General features: G+C 37.5%; 1 protein-coding gene across 3 annotated transcripts in view; it reads left to right on the top strand.

Annotated features, from left to right (window-relative positions):
• Positions 1-22,783, top strand: part of FLT4 (fms related receptor tyrosine kinase 4) — a 1,292,248-nt gene that overhangs the window by 1,143,864 nt on the left and 125,601 nt on the right. For all 3 annotated transcript variants that reach the window (XM_044069598.1, XM_044069597.1, XM_044069599.1), the window contains exon 25: positions 15,472-15,571. In XM_044069598.1, coding sequence (XP_043925533.1) covers positions 15,472-15,571 — 100 coding nt within the window. The remainder of the gene's footprint in view (positions 1-15,471; positions 15,572-22,783) is intronic.

Genomic DNA, 22,783 nt, shown 5'->3' with positions numbered 1-22,783 from the left:
TGATCTGATTTCCAGGTAGTAGAGGCTACTTTAGAGAAGAAACTTTCTGTGGATACAAGCTTAAAGAGTGCATATACAGTGTAGTACTGGTGGAGGTTTTGCAGAGAGTCAACACTACTTCTTATTCAACGTTTATAGTAGTTGTCAAAGATGAGTTTAAATGTGAGTTCATTTAGTAAGAATGAGGCATTATGCCAGATTAGAAGTCAGTTTTTTTAAAAGTAGTGCAGTGACATTCAGTACTTGGATGTAGATGATAAATCATAAAATTGTATTTTGAGTTGCTTGCAGTACTGAGCAGTTTTGAGTTGAGAGTAAGGCAGTGATCGCTAGCACATAACTGATTCTAGGCAGTAGTACATTAATAGCTAAAACATTTCTGCCTTCAGTACAGAGGAAGATGAGCTCTTATTAGCTACTTTTAGTTGACTGAGTACTAGGTGAGTTTTTCTCTCAGTGGTGAGATAAAAGGTAACACTACTCGAGCAGATGTACAGGATCCTTGGGAATAAGCTGGAGATTGAGAGAATGATCCCAATGAGGCTGGAGAGGTCCAGTCAGGTACATGAGAGGTATGTTATACATTCATAGAGGGAGCCCCATCACATGAATGTAAACAGATATAGTATATGGTATGGTTCCCTTTCAGGTGCTATGTATGCACTGTGACATTTTTACCTATGACATCATCACTGGTATAGAGGAAGGTGACAGAATCATTCATTACAAGTACTTGTTATATCTCACTTTGTATTTACAGATGTGTTGTAGATGCTCAAGGTTAGAATATTAATAAATACTTAATACTAATATTGATTATTATGGTTTTTGTTATTGATTGCTCATCTGCTGGAATTGCATGCTAATGTTGATCTCAATTCTGGTTGTAATAAAGTGTTTCATTTAAAAAATGAGTAACAGAAGCCATGTGCCATATGTCTTTTACTGTCAACCCAAACATCAATTATTGGCAAATGATCACAGGTAGTATGTCACAAAGAGCAGTTAAGAGGTCAAGTTGTTAGGATCCAGACCAGTGTGCTTTCTCAGTCTGAGAATTCATCTCTCCTAGAAGCAGGAGTTATCATTTAGAAGGGTCCAAAAAGCTGAATGAAAAGTTAGCTGAAATCCCCTAGTGAAAACTTCATGTCATTGCTCATGTCCCCCCTAATGGTGAGCCTTGTTTTTTCATGTTGATTGCCGTATTGTAGATAGCTTCATCTGCCATAGACAAAAGAGCATCTGCTGGAACACAGACAACTGCCACCAATATTAACTTTGTGGTATTGACTCTGAAAATCAATATGGACTGCTTGCACTGTCAATATGACCCGGTCATATTAAGTTTGTACAAAATAGAATGGCAGTATCACCACTGCCTTTGGGTATTCTTTCTACATGGGGATACTGTATTCAGGTGGTGAAATCTCAGAATCAGGAATAGCATGTGTTAACGATGTGTCTGAGACAGCTGCAATACCAGCTGATAAAGAGTCAGACACTTTTGTGGCAAATGTGGTTTCTTTTTGAGGCTCCTTGCACTAATGTGGATAAATGTCAGACCTTTAGCAGTTGTTAATGCACTTTCAGTAGGGTCAGTAATAGTGTTACTCCGGACAGATCCTTGGTTAGGATGGATGTCCCTGACAGCAAAATAACAGATGCTGAACAAACAGAGCCCTGATAAAGCATGCATGCTTGTAATGAAAATGGAACACTCCTTGAGTTTCACATAAATGAACTGAATCACCAGGTAAGGTGGCTTCTTAACAATCAACAGGAATTGCTTGCCTAAAACACCATGAATATGATTTTAATCTGTGGATGTATATTACATAATGCAAATAAGCATGTAAAGGTATAAGAGCAAGAGCCAATTAACATCTTTTTATTGGCTGAATGTTTCTAGCTTGTTACTGGAAGCCGTAATGTGAAGGCAACAAAATCCTATATGTAAAAAATCCCAGCTTAGGGAGAGGGGTAGCTGCTTGGGGTGGATAGTACTGTTGAAATATCTAGGCCTCCATTATTTACTGCAGAGGCAGAGACATGGAGACGTCAACATTTTATGCATCTCATTAATTGAAACCAAGTATGTCAGATCAGACGTACGGCTTATAAGCCACAAATTACATGATGCAAAGTACAAATGTAACTAGGTTGACCATAAGTTCACTGGATCTTTGCTGCATCTCTAATGAAGTCCCATAAGAACTTAGATTGGTTGTATTTGTAGTCAGTAAAGCTACATTTGTTTTTTGCAACAAAGATTGAGTGAATTTATGGTTTATAAGAAATGGCAAGTAGCAAGCAAAGTGTTCTGAAACCTACAGATGTCCAGAGAAGACAGTGATCCAAGTGGTTTGACACAGGATAGTTGAAAGGTAATTATACAGAGGTATCAGGGCAGGGTTCCAGCTGTCCTTCCAAAGTAATGTAAACCTCTCTTGCAGGTTACACAAGGGATTATCCTCTGTTTCCCTGTACCAGTCAGTGCAACTCTCTGTGGAAAGAAAAATAAGCTATAAATAGCACCACTAAAAAGTACAGCTGTGTAACTAAACTTACCATAACAGTAAATTTTCAGATAGGTCATTGTTGCAGACGCCTAAGCTATATGAGGCATATCCTGCCAAGGACAGGATGACTGGCCAGCTTCTACAGCTTAAGGGCACCTTCCACCATAAAAGCTTATAACTCAGATACTCTTCTTGCAAAAGTCAGAGCAGTGGATAACAATGTCCTTACTATTTCACACTCATACCTCCTGTATCAGAGACACATGGAATATATGCAAATGATCCTTATGAACATCAGGTGTTTCAGCTAATTAGTGATTCTGAATGCCCATGACTTGTTTCGTCGTTTTAATGGACAATTTCAGGCCAATAAAACCAACCCCCCCTAGCTGTGGATATGCATATTTCGGCCTTGATATGACCTCATCAGCACAGCACAAGCAGAGTGTTTGACTAAGCATTAGAAACACAGGTCTGTTATACCCAGCTGATGTCCATTATCATTAGGGTGACTGTATACAGGAGGTTTGGGAGGTAACTCAGTGGAAGTTCTGGCTTTGTTGGAGTTTTCATTTTGTTTTTACTGATTGTTTTTTCAGTGACCTTCTCACTCATTGTTTTAGTTTGTTGTTTGGGATATTTTTGAAGTGACCCTAATGATAATGGACATCAGCTGGGTATAACAGCCCTGTGCTGTGCTGATGAGGTCATAACAAGGCCGAAATATGCATATCCACAGCTAGTGGGGTTTGGATTTATTGGACTGAAATTGTCCATTAAAATGACAAAACAAGTCATAGGCATTCAGAATCGCCAATTAGCTGAAACACCTGATGTTCATAAGGATCATTTGTATATATCCCATGTGCCTCTGATACAGGAGGTTTGGGAGGTCACTCAGTGGGAGTTCTAACTTTGCTGGAGTTTTCATTTTGATTTTACTGATTGGTTTTTCAGTGACCTTCTCACTCGTTTTAATCAGTATCAAAAGTGGATTTTATCATTGGTTAAATGCTGGTGAATAAAAAGTGTTAAACTGAACCTACAACATGAAGGACAGATTGCATTTACATCATACAAGCTTGTTAAATGTTACAGGTTCAGCTGTCTAGATACAGCCTTCATTAGTAATTTTCCAGACCTACTTACACCCTGTATTCTTTTAGTGAGGAACCTCTGTGGACATTCCAGTTGTTGGATATGCCTGGTTACATACATATCAGAGGGGGCATTGTACTCAGTGATAGGTCTGATGAATGCCAAATACAGTGGAACAATGACTTCCTTGGACTTAGATGCCATACCTTTGTTTATAAGTTGTGCAACATAGAACAATTTCTTCACTACTGTAGATACATGATGATCAAAGGTAGATTACTTTCTATGTATGTCCCCAGATCCCTGACTACTGTGAGAAGTCTAAGGGGTGTGTTGTCAATATGATATATCTGCTACATAGTACATATGCTTACAGTACAATATAATAGTCTCTTTCAGGAGGTTCAAACATTTTAGCACTCTGCATTATGTGCAGTTACATTTTCTTTTGGGGATGAGGATGCAAAGGTTCATTTATGTTATTCAGTACAACCAACTTATAGAGGCACATAAAGTACTTAAACAAAGAGACAACACACCTGCACTTAAAAACATTATTAACCCCTACAACAATCTCAGACCTCTTCGTTCTTCCAATAGATTGTTAGTTCAAACTGTCAAAACTAATAATTCAGCTGGTGTCTCTTTCTTTGCCAACTCTGTAGGTAGAACTTGGAACTCTCTCCCCACTGACATCACCCTAGAATCCACTCTGAGTCAATTTAAGAAAAGACTCAAACAGTATTTGTAACTAAACCGGCTATGTCCTTGTAGCAAGCCTGACTAGTTCTCTCCTTATGATGGAGTCTAATACTTTTATTGCAATTCAGATGTGTCACAAATTCTAGGTCTTTTACCTTGTGAATTCTTAAACTTTGGATATTGTATAACTTGCTTAAATAAAGAGTCTGTAAACAGTGTTTAACATGAACCATGTCATTTCTTTCTGTTTGTACCTTGTACCCTTTCTCCCCGGGCTTCCGCTGAAAATGGACATGTATCCAGTCGGACTATCCCGGTCAACAAATGTAAAATAAATAAATAAAAATAAATTAAAAAATAAGTAAGGAAATTATTCACAAAGTGTGTTCAGGAACAGCAATTGCTTCAGTCTGTAAAAAAAGCCTACCAGGGAAAGGAACATACTCAACATTGTTTGTGTTCCTAAAGAAATTACTGTTACTTCAAGTCAAGTTTTACCACTGTTGATGTGCAGTGATTATGGGGTTATATATATTAATTGTTGCTAGATAATTCTGTCAAACTGAAATCTAAACCAATGCACAGAAGATTAATTACAGATTATGTGGAAGCAAAACAGTCTATGTAAAACTAACTGGAGTGAGGTGTTCAGTGGAAAAACTGGGAATAAAATGAGGAAAATTTTGAAAGAGAAATTGTTTGGGGACAACAAATCAGGATCTAGGCATACAACGTCAGGGGGATATATTTCCATAAGAAGAAGATACCTGATTAAGGTGAGAGACAAACAATATAAGAAATGGAAGAGTGGTTGAACTACAGCTTTGAAAACTGAAATAAAGAAGCTGGACAAACAAACTAAGCATAGTGTGAGAAATATGAAGAAAATTTCCAGCATTCATAATACTCTACCTAACATACACCAATATAGATACAACCGGAACTTGTCCCAATTCTCCCCACATACTCTTAATGATACTTTGCAAAATACTAACTGGAATCCATTAAAATCTCTTCCTCTTAATGAAGCTTTGGAATTTTTCAGTACTACATTTCTGACTATCCTAAATAATCTTGCCCCTCTCCAGCTAAAAAGAGTCAAGACAAAACATGCCAACTGGCTCACTAAGTCGACAAAGCAAATTCTGTCCTCTAGGGATAAAGCCCGGAAAGCCTGGCTAAAAAACAAAACTCCTGCTACCCTCATCCAATACAAACAACTTCACAATCAGGCCAAACGATTAGTTCTCAAAAACAGAAAAGATTACTTCCAAAGCCTCCAAACCAGCATAATCATAATCCCAAGAAATTTTGGGGAGCAATCAACACCTTACTCTATCCTGGGACCATCCATAATCCATGCCCTGATCCAGAAAAAAACACCCAATGAGTTAGCCTATCTCTTTAATTCTTATTTCATCGACACTATTGCTAAGCTTACTACTAGCTTCTCACCCATCAACACTAACCAACCAAAACCCACTACACTACATATCATAGCTACATTACCCACATTCTCACTGTCCCCCATACCTACTTCTACCATACAAAAGCTCCTTCACAAACTAAAACTATGCACCTATGTCCCAGATGATCTACCTGCAGAATTCTTACAACTAACAGCCTCCTCTATTGCATACCTGATCAGCATTCTCCTTAACAGGTCCATTCAAGAATCCTGTGTACCTGATATCTGGAAAAAAGGCATATGTTCTCCCACTTCACAAAGGTGGCAATAACTCTGACATTCCTAACTTCCGGCCCATTGCCATTCTTTCTCCCATCTCAAAAATACTAGAGAAGTGCATTCACACTCAGCTCCTTAGCCACATGACTACAAACCACCTCCTTTCCCCCACTCATCATGGCTTTAGGCCAGGACATAGCACTAACACTGCTGTCATTTCCTTCCTGGACACAGTTAATAGAGCTAGGGATGATGGATCCATAGTCTCTGCACTCTTCCTTGATCTATCAATGGCATTCAACACAGTTTACAACAAAACATCCCCCTTGTTGGTATTAGGATCACCAGGACCAGATGGGTTTAAACCAAAAACATCCAAATTATCCTTATCTGCAGATAACCCTTGTAAGATACCTTTCAGGTCCATGGTGCCACAAATAGCTGCAATATATTCAAAACTAAATGACAATAGAAAATATATGTACCAGGTGGCGATAACACACAATATTTATCAAAATAGGTCTCGGATCGCCAGATCTAAAGTATCTTCTGAAGATGTAAACATACCAACCAGCTTGAGGTTGTGTTCCTTGTGGTCATTGCAGTGCATGCAGATACATCTTTAAGACTAAAGAATTTACTAGTTGTAATACCTCCAAGGTATACCAGATAAAAATTTTTGGTAACTGCAGTACTGACTGGGTGATCTATTTGGCCACATGTACATGTTTCTCTTTCTACATAGGCCAAACTTCCAGACCATTCAGACATCGGATAAGTGAACACCTCAGCGCTATCAGAAATCATAAGATTTCTAATGCTTTATACAAACATACTATGATTCACAAAACCGCACAATTCAAATTCACCATCATTGATAAAATTGAGATGCACAGAAATCTTAAAGCAGGCTGGCATGACATGGATTACCAGGTTAGGAGCTTTATTCAAACCTGGTTTAAATGAAACAAATTAGTCATTTAGAGCCAGCTTCTGATTTTGCTGATTTTTTGATTTTTTGTTAATGTCATAGGATTTATTTTTCATGTTCATTGTCTATATATTTTTATTCACAATTTGTACATATTTGTTTTTTAGGGTGTATATGCCTTTAATATTTCTGGATATATAAGGATATACCAGGATGTGCTATCCATACTATTTTTGTTGCACTGAGGAAGGCTTGTCTCACAGCTGAAACCGGTTTGCAGTATGAAGTTTTCAGATATTGCCACAATAAATTAGATTTAGGCACTCTTCTCCCTTGTGCTGGTTCATTTTTGTTGTACTCTGATGCTCATGGTTTGATCTGTGCACTTGTTCTACCTTGCATGTATTTGGTTTGTTCCTATTCAACACAGTCTGGCACTCCCTTCTGCTTACTAAACTCTCAAACCTTGGCACCTCTCCCTCAGCCCTTCAGTGGTTTTCCAACTATCTCAGTAATAGGCAACAAGCTACCATATGGCAGCGCTGCTCCTCTTCTTTCAACAACACTAATACAGGAGTACCCCAGGTTCCATACTGGGTCCCCTTTTATTTAGTATATTCATCAATGACTTTCATACAACTCTTACCCACAGTAATGTAATCCAATATGCGGATGATTCTACCATTATCTGCTCTTCTAAATCTGCCTCTACACTACAGCAGCTTACCCAAAAGGCATTCACCTCAACTGAATCCTGGATGTCACAGAAACATCTTGCCCTTAACCCCAATAAAACTAAACTCTTAATATTTACCACAAACAAATCTAGCCCAGTTGACAAGTCTGAATTTTCAGTTCATTCCCAAAGCAATACTGTTATTAAAGTTGTTCCCAGTACTAAACTGCTCGGTGTCATTATTGACAATAATTTAACTTTTGACCTTCATATCCATAACAACATAAAAAAACATCAAAAGCTAGGTGCCCTCTATAGGCACAACTACTTTCTCAGCTTCTCTGCAAAAAAGCTCTTGCCTCCTCATTCCTGCTTCCTACTCTCCTATATGGCGCCCCCATCCTGACCAATATTCAGTCCTCTCTGAAAACTAAACTCAATTCATGCTACAACAAAGTTGCCAAATGTGCTACAAATGCTTAATTCTCCTCTCACCACTGTTCCACACTACAATATCTTAATTGGCTGGAATTCCCCCATTACCTCCCATATCTACAACTAACTACTGCCCATAAACTTATTTACTTCCCAGCAACCTGCCCAGCCCTCACTGACATCTTGACCATCTACCATCCTAATCGATACCTAAGGTCAGAAAACAAAATGCTATTAAACACTGATAAACCTAAGCTCTCAGCCGGTCAAATGCGGTATTCTTTTACTGTCTCCAAGCTTTGGAATAATCTCCCTCCTTCAATAAGAACTATCAGTAGCTCCACTGCTTTTAAAAAATCCCTTAAACGTCACCTACTCATCACATTGGATTGCACCTGCACCCCTAATCACAATCCCATTACCTGACCCCTCCCTAAATCCTACTCATCCTATCTCTACACCTAGGCTTTTTACTACTCCCCTCTATCACATCAACTCCTTCTGCTGACACTTAGCCAGTGCCATCCCTACTCTAAGCCTTCTGCCTCCTTCTTTTTTTCCTTTAATGCAATCTCCTCTCTCAGCTAACAATCTTACCTACCATCTAAACCTTCTATTTCTATACTTCTACCATGAGTTTAACAATTCTTTACTGATATTAATAAGTAATATAATGTTATTGCCATACTACTGTATGTAATTCTTACCATATTATTGGATGCTGTTATTTACTTATATAATGTACTACCTCTGCTTGATATATTCTGTATTATATGCTATTTTTTATGCAATTACATGTGGAGCTTTTCTCCCCGGGCCTCCACTGAAAATGGGCTTATTCCTGGCCCAGTGGATTTTCCCGATAAACAAATGCAATCAATAAATAAATACATTTATATAAAGATATTGAGCATAATAAGAAACTTTTTTACAGATAAGATGTGAAAGGAGTAAAGACATACAAATTGATAAACTGTGTGTAGATTCTAAAATGTATTCTCAGACACAACAGAGTATAGATATATTTACAAAATCTTATGCAAAACAGTTTGGCTCCACAAAGGGGGTGATAAGTTGTCCTAGTGACATCCAGGTAATCTCAGATACTGGAATCAAATTAGATTATATTGAAAAAGAACTGCTCAAACTGGATTCAAACAAAGCACAGGGAGGAGATGGAATTAGTAATAATGACCTGAAAACACTTCAGCAAGAACTTACAGTATGATTATATCTTATTTACTAGGTCATATAAATATGGGGAGATTCCTCAAGAATGGAAACTTGCACACTTATTAAACCTGTCTTCACGGGAAAGGAGAACTAGGACAACCCCAGAGACATATAAACCCTTAAAGTCTACTTTCATGTTGTGATAATGGAGAAGGTAATATTGGATAAGTTATTAACAGAACTGGATAGGCTGGGACTTGAACCATATATCAGCATGAATATGTTGAAACTAGATCTATTATTACCTGTAACTTGATTTTCTATAACAATAAAATAAGAGCTATTAATGAAAAATTGTGCTGTGATATAATTTATATAGATTTAACTTCAGCATTTGACACGGTCATACACAAAACATTGACAATAAATTAGAACAACTAGGTATCGATGTACTCTTGATAAGATTGATAGCTCTATGGGTTACAAATAGGATATGGCAAGTATCATATGGCAATTGGACAGGTGAAATTCTTGGTTACAGTCAGTGTATCCCACAGGGTTCTATCCTAGGCCCTTACTTGTTTAGACTGTATCTTTTAGAACTAAAGTTTTCATGTGAGGTGTTCTACAGCCTATATCCAGATGACCTGAAATTGGGTAAACTGATTACATGTCTTTCAGATAAGGCATGTCTGCAAATGAACTTGACTAAATTGACCATTTGGGCAGAGAAGAATAATATGCTGATAAATTCATAAAAAACTCGGGATATGAAATTTGAAGGCATAAACTAAAATGTGAATATTTAATACAACACACACTGATTGAAACTGTAGATTCATTTAAGGACTTTGGTATATGGGTAGATCCAGCTTTGAGTTTTTCTAATCATATCTAGCAATTGGTTAATGATAGTTACAGAAGTATAGGTTGTATAAAAGATTTATAAAGTCTAGAAAATCAGAAATGATGAAGTCATTGTTTGTTAGTTACATTACACCCAAACTTGAGTATGGAATAACAGTATAGAAACCATATAGAAAACAAGCATGAGTAAACTGGAAAGAGTACAGTGGAAATATACCAAGGGAATCCATGGATGTGCAAATTCAAGTTATTATGAAAGACTAAAATATCTGAACTTGTACAGTGTCTCTTATAGATATCTAAGAGACCTTATTCAGATATATAGGGCATTTAGAGACAACTGTCTCTGGAAATGTTTGGAGTTCTCAAAAAGTACTAGAGAATCATCCGACAAACTATGTAGAAGATTCTATAGGAATGAGAAGTGTAGTAATTAGTTATCTGAGTGAGCAGCTGATGCATGGAACAGACTACCAGATTACATTACAGCAAGTATTAGTTTAGATATTTTTAAGAACAGCCTGGATACTTGTTATGGATCATAGGTTAGTACTAGGCTAACTGGCCTTGTGGGCCATTTTAAGCCTAGCCAGTCATCCCATTTGAGAATTAAACCCTGCACCTTGTGTTTGTAAGGTAAACACCTTAACCATTATGCTAACTTCCCAACCTGGGAGCAAGTGTTTCAGTATATTGGTAGGCTAGAAGGACATTAATGACAGTGCTTAAAACATTTGTATGTATGTATATATGTAAACAGCTGAAATTATACTTTTCTAAGTTCTGCTCTTTGAATGCAAAACTATAACAGCCTAATAGGATATAATTAAACTGCCTAAAAAATTGGCATGGAAAATGAAACACTGGTGGCAGTGGTGGGTTTATAACTAATTTAATGCAGCTGTGCACATCTGGCTACAGAGAGTCCATACTAATGTCTTTGTGCAGATTCAGCAGTTGTACTAGGAGATCCAGGCAGATTTATTTATTCTTTCGACATTACTCATCTCAACAGAATGTAGACATTGTTTACTCATTTGTATGGATTGATTTATTTTATTTGTATTTGTTTTCCAGTGTAGATCACTGATCTGCATGGGCCTTTTTCAGACTCAGTCCATGAGCAGTGTCTGGTTAAGTGACTTGCTCAGAGTCACACAGTTAGGCAATGTAGGCTGAGGGAATCAAACCCTGCACCACTGGACCACAGGAAACAGCTTGTTAACAGTGCCTTAATCTTCAAATCCAACTGCCAAGCTCTACGCCAGACAGGGATGAAAGATCATACATTAGGCTGTGATCATGGTTATAATTAGACTAACCTAAGTACAGAGCTCAAGTCTTAATACATATATGAAGACATAAATCACAAGAACACTGTATATTCAAACAGATACTAGATTCTGGTAAAGCATTAAATAGTCCCAGTGTCATGTTTTGTGTTCATATGTGGGTGTGGTGTGCATATAAATATTTCTAGTTATTTCCTGCTTGGTTGATGATTACTGGCCTAGACTCTGTCTGAAGTGTCATAATATCCTGTGGCGAAAATAAAGACAATGCTGAAACAGATTATAGTTGTTAAGAATGCACAGGTCACCCAAGTCAAGCGCCAGTGACCAAGAGAAATTCTTGCATTTCTTGCTTAAAGCACATGGAGAAAAGACAATAATAGCTGGTGACTTCAATTTACCAGAGACAGACTGGAATAACTGCTAACAGCCACAACACTAGAAAACAGTCACAAATGCACTGGTCCAAAAAAACACCAGACCAGATATCCAATGTAATTTATTCCAATAAAAAGCACTAGCACTTCAGCTTTACTGCCCTAGTAAGGCACAGGGAAAAGATATAATTAGTAGCAATGACCTGAAGACACTTCAGTATGAGCTTACAGTATCATTAATCTCTTATAGAGTAGGTCATGTAAGCTTGGAAAGAGGCATTAAGACTGGAAAATGCACATTAAATGCTTCCTTAAGGGAAAGGGAGTGGGGCAAAGTCAGTCACATAGACCTATAAGTCTACTTTCCTGTTTGGAGAATAACAGAGATGATTATTTTGGATAAATTATTGTCAGAAATGGAAAGGTTGGGATTTAAAACCATATGTCACCAAGCATATGTTGAAAATAGGTCTACAAATACCTGCAATGCGATGCTCTATAATAATATAATAACACCTAAAAATGAAAAAGTGTATTTCGATTTTATTTATGTAGTCATTCCAATTTAGTCAAGCTTGCTTTCTTATAAGATTTCCATAATATTATTCCATGTATTGTGGTGTAATTTATTTAGGCCTGTCTTCAGACTTTGATATTTTCATACATAAAGTATTGACTAACAAATTAGAACTGGGTATTAACGTAATCATGAGGATGTGGCAATTATCATACAGATACTGGACAGGTGAAATTCTATGATACAGTCGAGGTGTTCTGCACGGGTATGTTCTGGGCCCATACTTGTTTAGGTTGTACATTCTGATTTATTTTTTCATCTGAGGTGTTCTGCAGTCTGTATCAGATGACCTGAAAATGGGAAACTTGATTACCTCTATTATCTGTCTATGCAAAAGAACTCAACAAAATGGAGCAGCTAGGCACAGGAGAATAATATGTTACTAAATACTTCAACAACTAATTATGTAAGATTTGACAGGCATAGCCTAAAGGGGGAATATTTCATACAGCACACAAAGGTTGAAATTGTGGGTATATTGATAAGTCCAACTTTGAGGGTTTTTTTGGTCATATTAATCAACTGGTTAATGGTAGTTATAAAAGTATAGGATGTATAAAAACATTCATAAAGTCTAGGAAATCAGAAAAATGGAGAAATCATTGTAAGTCACATTAGATCCAAACTAGAGTATGGAATTATATTATAGAAAACTTATAAGAGAAAACCAGCATGACTAAACTGGAAAGAGTGCAATGGAAATATACCAAGGTCATCATGGATGTGAAACTTTAAGTTGTGAAATATTAAAATATCTAAACTTGTGCAGTATCTCGTATTGATATTTAAGAGGAAATTTTGTTCAGGTGTATATAAAATTTACAATTACCTTTGCAAATACTTGAGCTTATCAAAGAGTACTAGAGAAGTTTCGAGCAACCTGTATAAGAGATTATATAGGAATGAGAGATGGACTAACTGTTTCTGAGAAAGAGTAACTAATACCTGCAATAGATTATAAATTACATTAAAGCAAGCACTCATTTAGCTATTTTTAAGAAAAGCATGAACAGTTTTTATGTGGATGACTGTCTCAGTATATTGGTAGGCTATACATGCATTATTGTCCATGCCTGACATACTTGTATACATTTATGTTAAGAAAAAACTTATTTCCAGCAGCTGTATACTGCTAAATCACAGAGTTATCTAGTTTAGAAAAAAACTGGTAAGTTAATTAGTTATTAGTCAGCTACCACATTAAATTATAACAGAACATGGATCAGTCAATATTCATTTTAATTACATAATATCCAGTTGAAACATGCATGATAAACTAAGGCAGTATATAGATTTAGGTTAACGAACAAGTCTTCATTGGATTGATGTTATAATATAAATATAATTTATTTAGTGCATTAAACTATAGATTTACATTCCCAATTTCACCTGTGTTCTCGGTAATCTATGGAGACCATCTTCAGTTCAGGACATTGTAGGACCAGTGGCATTGTGTAGGGCGGTATTTCTGTGAAGCATGGGAGGACTAAACCCTTTTATCAGTGATAATTGCAGAGTGATGAATACTGAAGATTATTTTCTGAAACCCCATGCCACTAAACAAATGCCCCAAATTTTTCCTAGTCAGTACTAGGACCAAGACAGCACAAATGGTGTCACGGTAAACTAGGCTGTGGTAATCAAGCTTGTGTATGCTGCATGAAGTGGAAGAAATGCAGGTAGCAATGAAAGTATCATATAACATACAGGTATTCAGAGATGACAGTGAGCCAGGTGGTTTAAAATGGGAAAGATGGAAGAAGCTGTTAAATAAAGGATGACAGACAGATGTAGTGCTTACACAAAGTTATTAGGAATGGTCCCCTGGCAGTCCTCCAAAATAATGCAGACCTCTCTTGCAATGCCTTCCTATGTAATAAGTACAGAGGGAATGACCTGCTTTACTGTCCCAAGTCCATGCAACATAGAGATATTAGGGAGGGCTCCCAGATGATCTTCCAAAGTGAGATAGACCTCTCTTTCAGTAACCTCCTTAGTAATATATGCAGATTATATGAACTACCCACACTCCGTTTGAATTCTGGAGACCCTCCTTAGGTTGGGACAATCTAGGTCACATTTGTTAGAGTTGAAGACAAGGGGGCCACTGGACTTATCTCAAAGAAGTTCATACCAAAACATATTCTCAGAGCACTTGTCCCTATGGTGATGCAATGCTTTCTGTTAAGCAAATAGCTCTCAGATATTAACGAAGTGGGACAATGACTTTTCCTCTTTTGTAGTTGAGTAGTTTGGATGAATTTACAGTCACTATGGCAAATGTCAAGGTCATGTACTTTCTGAAATTGTACAAGCAGTACTAAAGTGGGCCCTGGCAGATAATCTGACTTCTGCATGGACACATAATATTTAGGCATTCACATGTAGGTCTTTACAAGCAATAGCAAGGATCAAGATCCAAACTGTATGAGTAAAAGGACTTTTCAGAGGACATGTACTCTTCTGCATCTGGTTCATGAAATTATGTCTCGAATTGTGGGATTTCACTGACAGAAGTTCCATATTCTGATTGCTGGAGACATAATACCTAAGCAGACCAATCAGTGTGAGTTTTCATTGCTGTGTCTACAAACTACAGTGCACCTAGAATTAATTTAGTTTCAATAAGCTTTATACCCACAAAAAGAGTTCCCTTATTGTAGTCCTTTGGCAGCATGAAATGAACTGCCAGCTTAAGCATAAAGCTGACACATCATTTTAACATTGTAAGTGCAAAATAAAGTAGGCTGCAAGACAAGTACTTTTTTTCAGAAATCTGAGATAAATTCTGAGCTAAAAGCAACCACTCTATTAATACCTAAGTATATTGCATTACCAACAAGAGATATAACAGAGGCTGCCAAAGACAGATTCCCAAAGCATACAGCTGACTGAACTGAATTTCTGATTGTTTTACATAAGGAGGGGATTATACCCCACACCCCATGCAACAGAATATGCTTGCTATGCATGTTTGCAGGCATATATACATAATGGTAAGTTTGTGTTTGTATGAGTGTTTGTACATGCACACATCTGTGAAGTGAAATACTAGCACAAAAAACACAAAAATTTCCTTGGAATAATATGGAATTGCCAACTGAATTTTTCTTTATTTATTGGTGTTTGTACTGCAGGTGCCTCTCCCTATCCAGGAGTGCAGATTAATGAAGAGTTTTGTCAGAGGCTGAAGGAAGGAACACGAATGAGAGCTCCAGAATATGCTCCAGCAGAAATGTAAGTACCAGACTTAAAGAAAAAGAAACACACTAGGAACAGCTTGTTGGTGCATACAAAGCTGGCTAAAGTTTTTTTGTTTTTTATTTCCTTTCAGGGAGTAGTACAAACATGTGAACATGAACATATCTGAAGTACATTAACAGTAATGCTCACTGGCATGCTTAATTAAGCATTCAAACATCAACAGCTCTACAGGTGTTTACATCTTAACTTCAAGTAGTTGTATAGTTTATGCATGCAAACATAAGCACACATACAACTAGTACAGTGCTTTATATATGTGCATGTGTGTGTAAGTCAAAAATAACACGCAGTACACGTGACTGCCAAAAACACAGGTGCTCATGTAGGGAAGACAGAAAGTAGAATCAAGAAGAAACACAACACCAAATTAAAGTCACAGATTGACGTTTAATGTAGAACCACCACTAAACAAAGCAAACCAGGTTTCTCACTGATTCACAGAGCTTTTTTCAGTGCATACAAATCGATTAAATATGTCAGAATTTAAATCCCAAAAGGCAGTAAAAATATTGGCCATATAGTCAGAAAGCCTTATATAATGTCAGCCCATTACCTGCAATACCAGCAATTAATTTCAGATAAATAAATTTTGAAAAACAAGATAGATATATAAACAAATCAATATTCGCCATGAAACATTCAGTACTATCAGAAAGTATATATTGACATCTAGTGTTCAATCAACAAAATTACAAGAAAAATACATGTATAAAGTGATAAAAATACACATTTTATGAAATATATATATATATATATATATATATATATATATATATATATATATACAGTACATAGACACAAAATAAATAATCACACGATTTATAGATGAAAATGCTTAATCTAATATGATTCATTTAGACCAACACCTCAAGATTTAATATCCACATTGTCTCATGATTTAATATCCACATTGCCTCATGATGTAATATCCACATTGCCTCATGATTTAATATCCACATTGCCTCATGATGTAATATCCACATTGCCTCATGATTTAATATCCACATTGCCTCAAGATTTAATATCCACATTGCCTCATGATTTAATATCCACATTGCCTCATGATTTAATATCCACATTGCCTCATGATTTAATATCCACTGTTTCTCTTTCCTATCTAAATTTTTTTGTTTATCAAATTTGTTAGGGGATGATGTCACAACCCTATCATTTCCTATAAAAGAGGAAAAAGCACCAGGGTGATGGATGTTGTGCCGTAATAAAGCACGCCTATCACATGAACACCTGATGTCACTATGATGTAAAGAGAGTCTGTTTTTAAAAGGTCACAAAGTCTCCCCCACAGAGAATGCACCACATATATATGTACATAAATAAATCACCCATTCAGTGTTGCTTGTAGCAAGCTTGTTAATATCTATCAAGCCCTGTATGGGTGTTTTAGATGAAATAAATTTGCCTTACATATGTACAGACAAAAACACAATTACTTCATGGAAAGCACCAAGTAGGTTTATTGCCCAAAATATAGCTAGCACTTATCCAAAATGGGTATTTATATGTTGCTAATTGATTACCAAATAATCTACCCTTACGAAATGAAAAGCAGCAGTGTTCAGGGACCACAGTATTAAAACACCTATCATCTGTCAACGCAGGTTAAAATCTATTAAAAACTGACTTGACCTTGTCTATGTTACCACCCTAAGTAATAACAAAACATATCTGCTGGTTTGAACTGTTACCAGATTTAGACATATTGTCACTAACATCACAATGGCTCAATAATTCATATCTCTGTATCACACACACACACACACACACACACACACACACACACACACACACACACACACACACACACACACACACACACACACACACACCAGTTCAATATAAAAAGACTACTATTACATGTTCCTTTTAAGATAAGCGTGTATTCTTGTAGCTTGCAAGATAATCTAAAGTCTCTAAAATGAATCAGAATTATGTTTACTGATTGTGTGTGATACATTACATACAGATAAATACATGCATACATATACATATTTCAAAATGTCTTGAGATAATACTGCCTCCAAGACTACCTCATTGATATATAGAGTAAATTCTCTAGTGAAATCACAAGTCATGAGCCCAGATTGAGGACATAGTATCCTTTTTAGTTTGTTAAATAATCTGTTTTCCTCAAGTGACTACTGCACTTTGCCTAGAGCCTTCCCTCTTGTTAGGACATGCAAAAGTCACAAAATTGGGTATAAACTTTATATACTTAGCTAGTCTCAGGAAAACCTTCAGCTGGCTGTTAGTAGAAGGTAAAAGCCATTTTTATAGCTTCTGTATTTTCTACCTGTTATCAAGACATCCAGCTAAGAGATGAGTGTGAAACAAGATCTGCAGCAGTCAAGCATGATGGTCAATAAAGGCAGTAGAGTGGCACTGAATCAGTAAAGGCGTTAGCAGTCAACACAGCACCCTGACCCACGTGGAAAAATGGGGAAAGGGGGGTGATGATGATGGTGATGATCTTACTACCCCTCTTCCTGTAAGATACTCTAAATATGTGAATTCCACCACGCCCAGTTCCATTTTCTTAGCATTTACAGTTAAGTCTGCTTTCATGAATAATGCAGTCTGCACTGTTAATGAGTCCCCAGTCCACTGAATGAATGGCCAGGTCATCCAGGTGTACAGTAGTATGTCAAGAGTGGCTTCATGTAGACCAAATATAACATTGTGTATTGGAAAAGATATCCAAGGGTTACAAAGGCAGTTTTTCTTTAGCAGAGGAGGGTAAGTAGTCACTGCCAGTATCCCTTCATCAAATCCAGTTTTGTCAAGTATCTGTTCATTCCTATGTTCTGTATGACTTCATCAGTTCTGGACATATAATAGCTAGCAATCTCTGACAAGCTATTCAGTTACATAATCTGATACTTCCATCAGATCTAGGAACTAGTACTGTCAGGGATCTCCAGTCAATCTGACTCGTTTATCGCCATGTTTTGGACTAAACTTCATTCCAAACATTGTCTGTATGTTATGTCCTGTTAGTTAAATTCTCCCAGGCATTTCTGAAAACATATCTCTATTTCTGAAGAGAAACTCTTATATGCCTTGCTTTGGTATTCTTGACTAGGATTCCTCTAGCTGTACTTCAGATAGAGAACCATTATCTCTCCTGTATGAAGTTCAAATTGCAGGCTGTCTGCAGAATTCTCCACTTCCTTCCATGGCTTCAAGTACATTCATGTGATATATTTGCACTATCTTCTTTCTACACTTATTCTTTTGATCATCTCATATGGCCTTTGCTATTTGACCATAAGTTTGTTCTTCATGAAGAGCCCAAGCATTGCTACCCAGGTTAAATACTCTTAAGTTGAACATTTTTTATTATAAACTCATTGTTCCATTTCCTGGGCTGTCTACATGTACTCCTTTACTATGGGCATTACCAACTTTATTCCGCAACAAGTGGTAAAGCTGTTATATTGAAGCCCAGGTACCTATAATGGAGAAAGTACAGTTACGTAATTCCTACTTAGATGTAACAGTAGATGTTAATTTCATACTACCTTAGTGGCATATGGGGTTCTGTGCCAGCACAAACACACACCGGCAGGCAGCTTTCCAGAGCTCAGAATCCTTTCCTCTGGTGTAGGGATTGGTTAAGTCCCTCTCATCAGGGGAAGCCTAACATTGGCACAGAAAGTCAGTTATTGGGGCTTTTAGTGATAAGTAGGCTGAAACAAGAAGAAGCAAGAATTGCCTGAAACCAACCAATTCACAAACAAAACAACATCGCAAATAACCAAAGCCAGCCAACAACACAACAAGGTTGGATACCATTAAAAAATAATATATATATATATATATATATATAAATATATATATATATATATATATATACATATATAAATAAAAAATAAAGGGGGTTAGGGGTAGGGTGGGTGGATGCTACCACTGAGGTAGTGAAATTCAAACATCTACTGTTACAGGAGGGTAGGACATGTGCATCTGTACTAAATTCACATTGCCTCAGTAGTGTATGGGTAGATTCCCAAAGTTTACCCAACCTGGGAGAAGGAAGGATAAGAATCTGGGAGCCCCTGGAGAATGGTCCTCACAAAGCCTGATCTGGAACTTGAGGAAGAATCCAATCAGTAGTGCTTTGTCAAGGCATGAACAGAGGACCAGGTTTCTGCCTGTAGAGTGCTTCTAGAGTGAACTCCTTTCCAAAATGCCATGGAAGAGGATAATGATCTGGTAGAACGTGCCTTAACCTTGCCTGGAATATGTTTACCATGGTGAGAGTAACAAAAAAACAATAGCAAATGTCAACCAATGAGCCATCATTTACTTAGAAACAGCTCTACGGCATAATGGTGCAACAGTAGTGTTGTCACCTCACAGCAAGAGGTTCTCCGGTTCAATCCTCACATGGAGTGCCTTCTGTGTGGAGTCTGCATGTCCTCCCTGCATTCATGTGGGTTTTCTCTGAGTACTCAGGTTTCCTCCCACGTTTCAAAGACATGCTTCTGGAGTGTTTCTTCCTGGGCCTCTGCTGAAAATTGGCTTTGTTCCAAGTCAGACTTTCACGGTAAACAAATGTTAAAATAAAGGTTGACTCTTCTTAGCCCCAGAATAGGAAATAAGCAGCCGTTTAGTTTTCTGAAAGGGCTTAGTTCTGTTAAAATAGTGTCTGAGCTGCCTGTGCACATCCAAAATACTCAGAATCTTCTCTCCCTTGTTTTAGGATCCAGAAAAATACTGGGAGAATGATGGCTTGATTCAAGACAAATTCATAAACAACTTTCAACATGAAAGAAGGATTAGTGTATGAAACAATCCTGTCTGTGTGGAAAAATATATAAGGTTGGCCCACCGTGAGATCTTGCAGCTCAAGGACTCACCTAGCAGATGTCAGAACAATAAGCAAAATAGTTATTCAACTGATGAAACTCAAATCAGCAGAAAGGCAGGTTCAAAAGGAGATAAGGCTAATTTTTCAAGAACAAAACTGAGATTCTGGAGAGGAGGAATTTGCTTTTGATGGATTCTCAAGTGCAACACTTCTTTTATAAACTGTTTGACCACAAGAAGAAACAAAAGAGGAGGATCAGTTGGCAGACAAGCTGAGATGGCCACAAGATGCACCTTAATGGATGCAAAAGATAATGCATTGTTGAATAACTCACATAAGTATTTCAAAACCAGAGGGTTAGACACCATACTGGGCACCACCTAGAAAACTTCTTTCACTTGTAAACATAAGATTTTTAGTTGTAGCTTTCTTGACTCCTTTAATACTTGCTGCACACTCTCTTGGAACAAGTGACTAAAAGGTATCAAGACAGAATCATCTAGGCTGTCAGTAGCAATGTCTCTAAGCTGAGGTGCACCAGTCACTCCTGACACTGTGTGAGCATGTCCAGAGTGTGAGGAAGCTTGTGGTAATTGCCCTTGGCCAATTCCATTAAAAGGGAGAATAAACTTTGCCTGGGCCAAAAGGGGGTTCAACACAATAATCTTTGGCAATTTTTTCTTAATCTTCAGAAGTATATTGGGTATTAGTAGAAAGGATGGAAATTCATAAGGAACACTCCCATCGGTTTTGAAAGAAGGTGAACAAAACTATTTGCAGTATTTTACCCATCTCAGCCAAATCCAGGCAGACCTCTTTCATGAGTTTTCACTAGTGAAGGTCCATTCAGGATCTGCTTAGTCTGTCTATCACTAGGTTTTACTGTGATGGGATGTATGAGGCCTGAATCATCAGAGAATGCTTAAGACTAACTCCAAGGTCATCACTGCCAACTGGCAAAGAGGGTATGAGCTTGTAATCCTGTTTTTTTCAGGTACTATATGACTGTAGTGTTGCCTGTGGACAATAAGAGACCCTAAGTGGTGAAGATCTTTTAAGCTCTGAATCCCTTCTAACATTTTTTTTATGTTAATGTGCTTTGCAGCATCCAAAGTACTCCATTAGCCTTGCACGTGAACTCCACTGTACACTATTCCAATGTAAAATCTGACAAGTCCATCTGGACTGGTTGAACTGAGGTACAGAAGAAGAAGGGTAGGTATGGATTAAGATGCTTCTGATACTTCCACCACTGTAACTCTCATTTCACAAAATCTGGCATTGGTACCTAGAACTCCAAGGGAAACAGTTGATGGATCCAACATTTTTAAGTACCATTGAATCTTTCTTGGCCCATGGAGTCATTAGGATCATTGATACCAGGAGGCCTAGATTTTTGACAAAGTCTCTTGTGGTGGCAGCTTCTTGAAAAGAAAAATCTCTGAAAATGTTCCGAATAGTCAGTACTTTGTCTTCTGGTAGAGACAGGACATGAGCTGGTTCAGCTTGAAGTTGGGAACAATTGCCACTTGATGATAAGCATCCTTCATGTAAAATCACCATGAAACAGTGGTCTGGGAGAAAGCATAGAACCATCTGCAGGATGAGTATTCTGAATTTGGGTACTTTCAGGAACCCAGATCAGCCCTATACATGGTAATAACCTGATTGTCTGTCATGTGATGAAGTTTCTGTTTTTGTTTCTTCTTACTATGAACTGTACTGGAAGGCAAAATATCTGGGGACAAAGTATTATTTCTGGCAAGGCGTCTCTTACCCCAGACCTCTCCTGCACCTAAACTGTATAGTTCTCCCATACCTGAACCAGGTACTGGAAGAGCTCTGAAAGAAATGCCCGACCCCCATACCACAGACTGCTATAGGCTCACAACAGAGGGTGACAGTGAAAAAAGATAAATGGTCTGTGGGCCGGCTTAAGGCAACAGCAGATTCACAAACTGTAGGCTGAGGCATGTTTTTGTTGAGTTTTTCTTTTTTGTGCAACTGGATTTGATGGGGAGGGGCAGCTGTATTAGGCTCCATCAGCTGGGGGGGGGGGGTTTACCAGCCAGTATAATGTGGACACAACAAAAGGTAGACTAAGGACAGCAATAATAGAAAAGATAAAACTATGTTCCCACACAGCAAATAAGGCTAAAATACATAAAATATAACAGAAACAATAATTGTGCTAAGCCTTGTTCTACAATCTGCACAGTGTAGACACACGCACACACCAGCATACACACGCACACACACACTCACATATAGTCACAGTACCAAGTTATATTCCCTTGTCCAAATACAGACAAAACTTCAAATATAACCCTTTTAAGACAGGATAAATAAGCATTTAT

Source organism: Protopterus annectens, chromosome 4.part0, assembly GCF_019279795.1.
Source record: "Protopterus annectens isolate FY-2018-M chromosome 4.part0, PAN1.0, whole genome shotgun sequence".
Lineage (NCBI taxonomy): Eukaryota > Metazoa > Chordata > Ceratodontiformes > Protopteridae > Protopterus > Protopterus annectens.
Note: the sequence above shows the minus strand (reverse complement) of the source record. Positions and strands in the feature narration are given on the sequence as shown.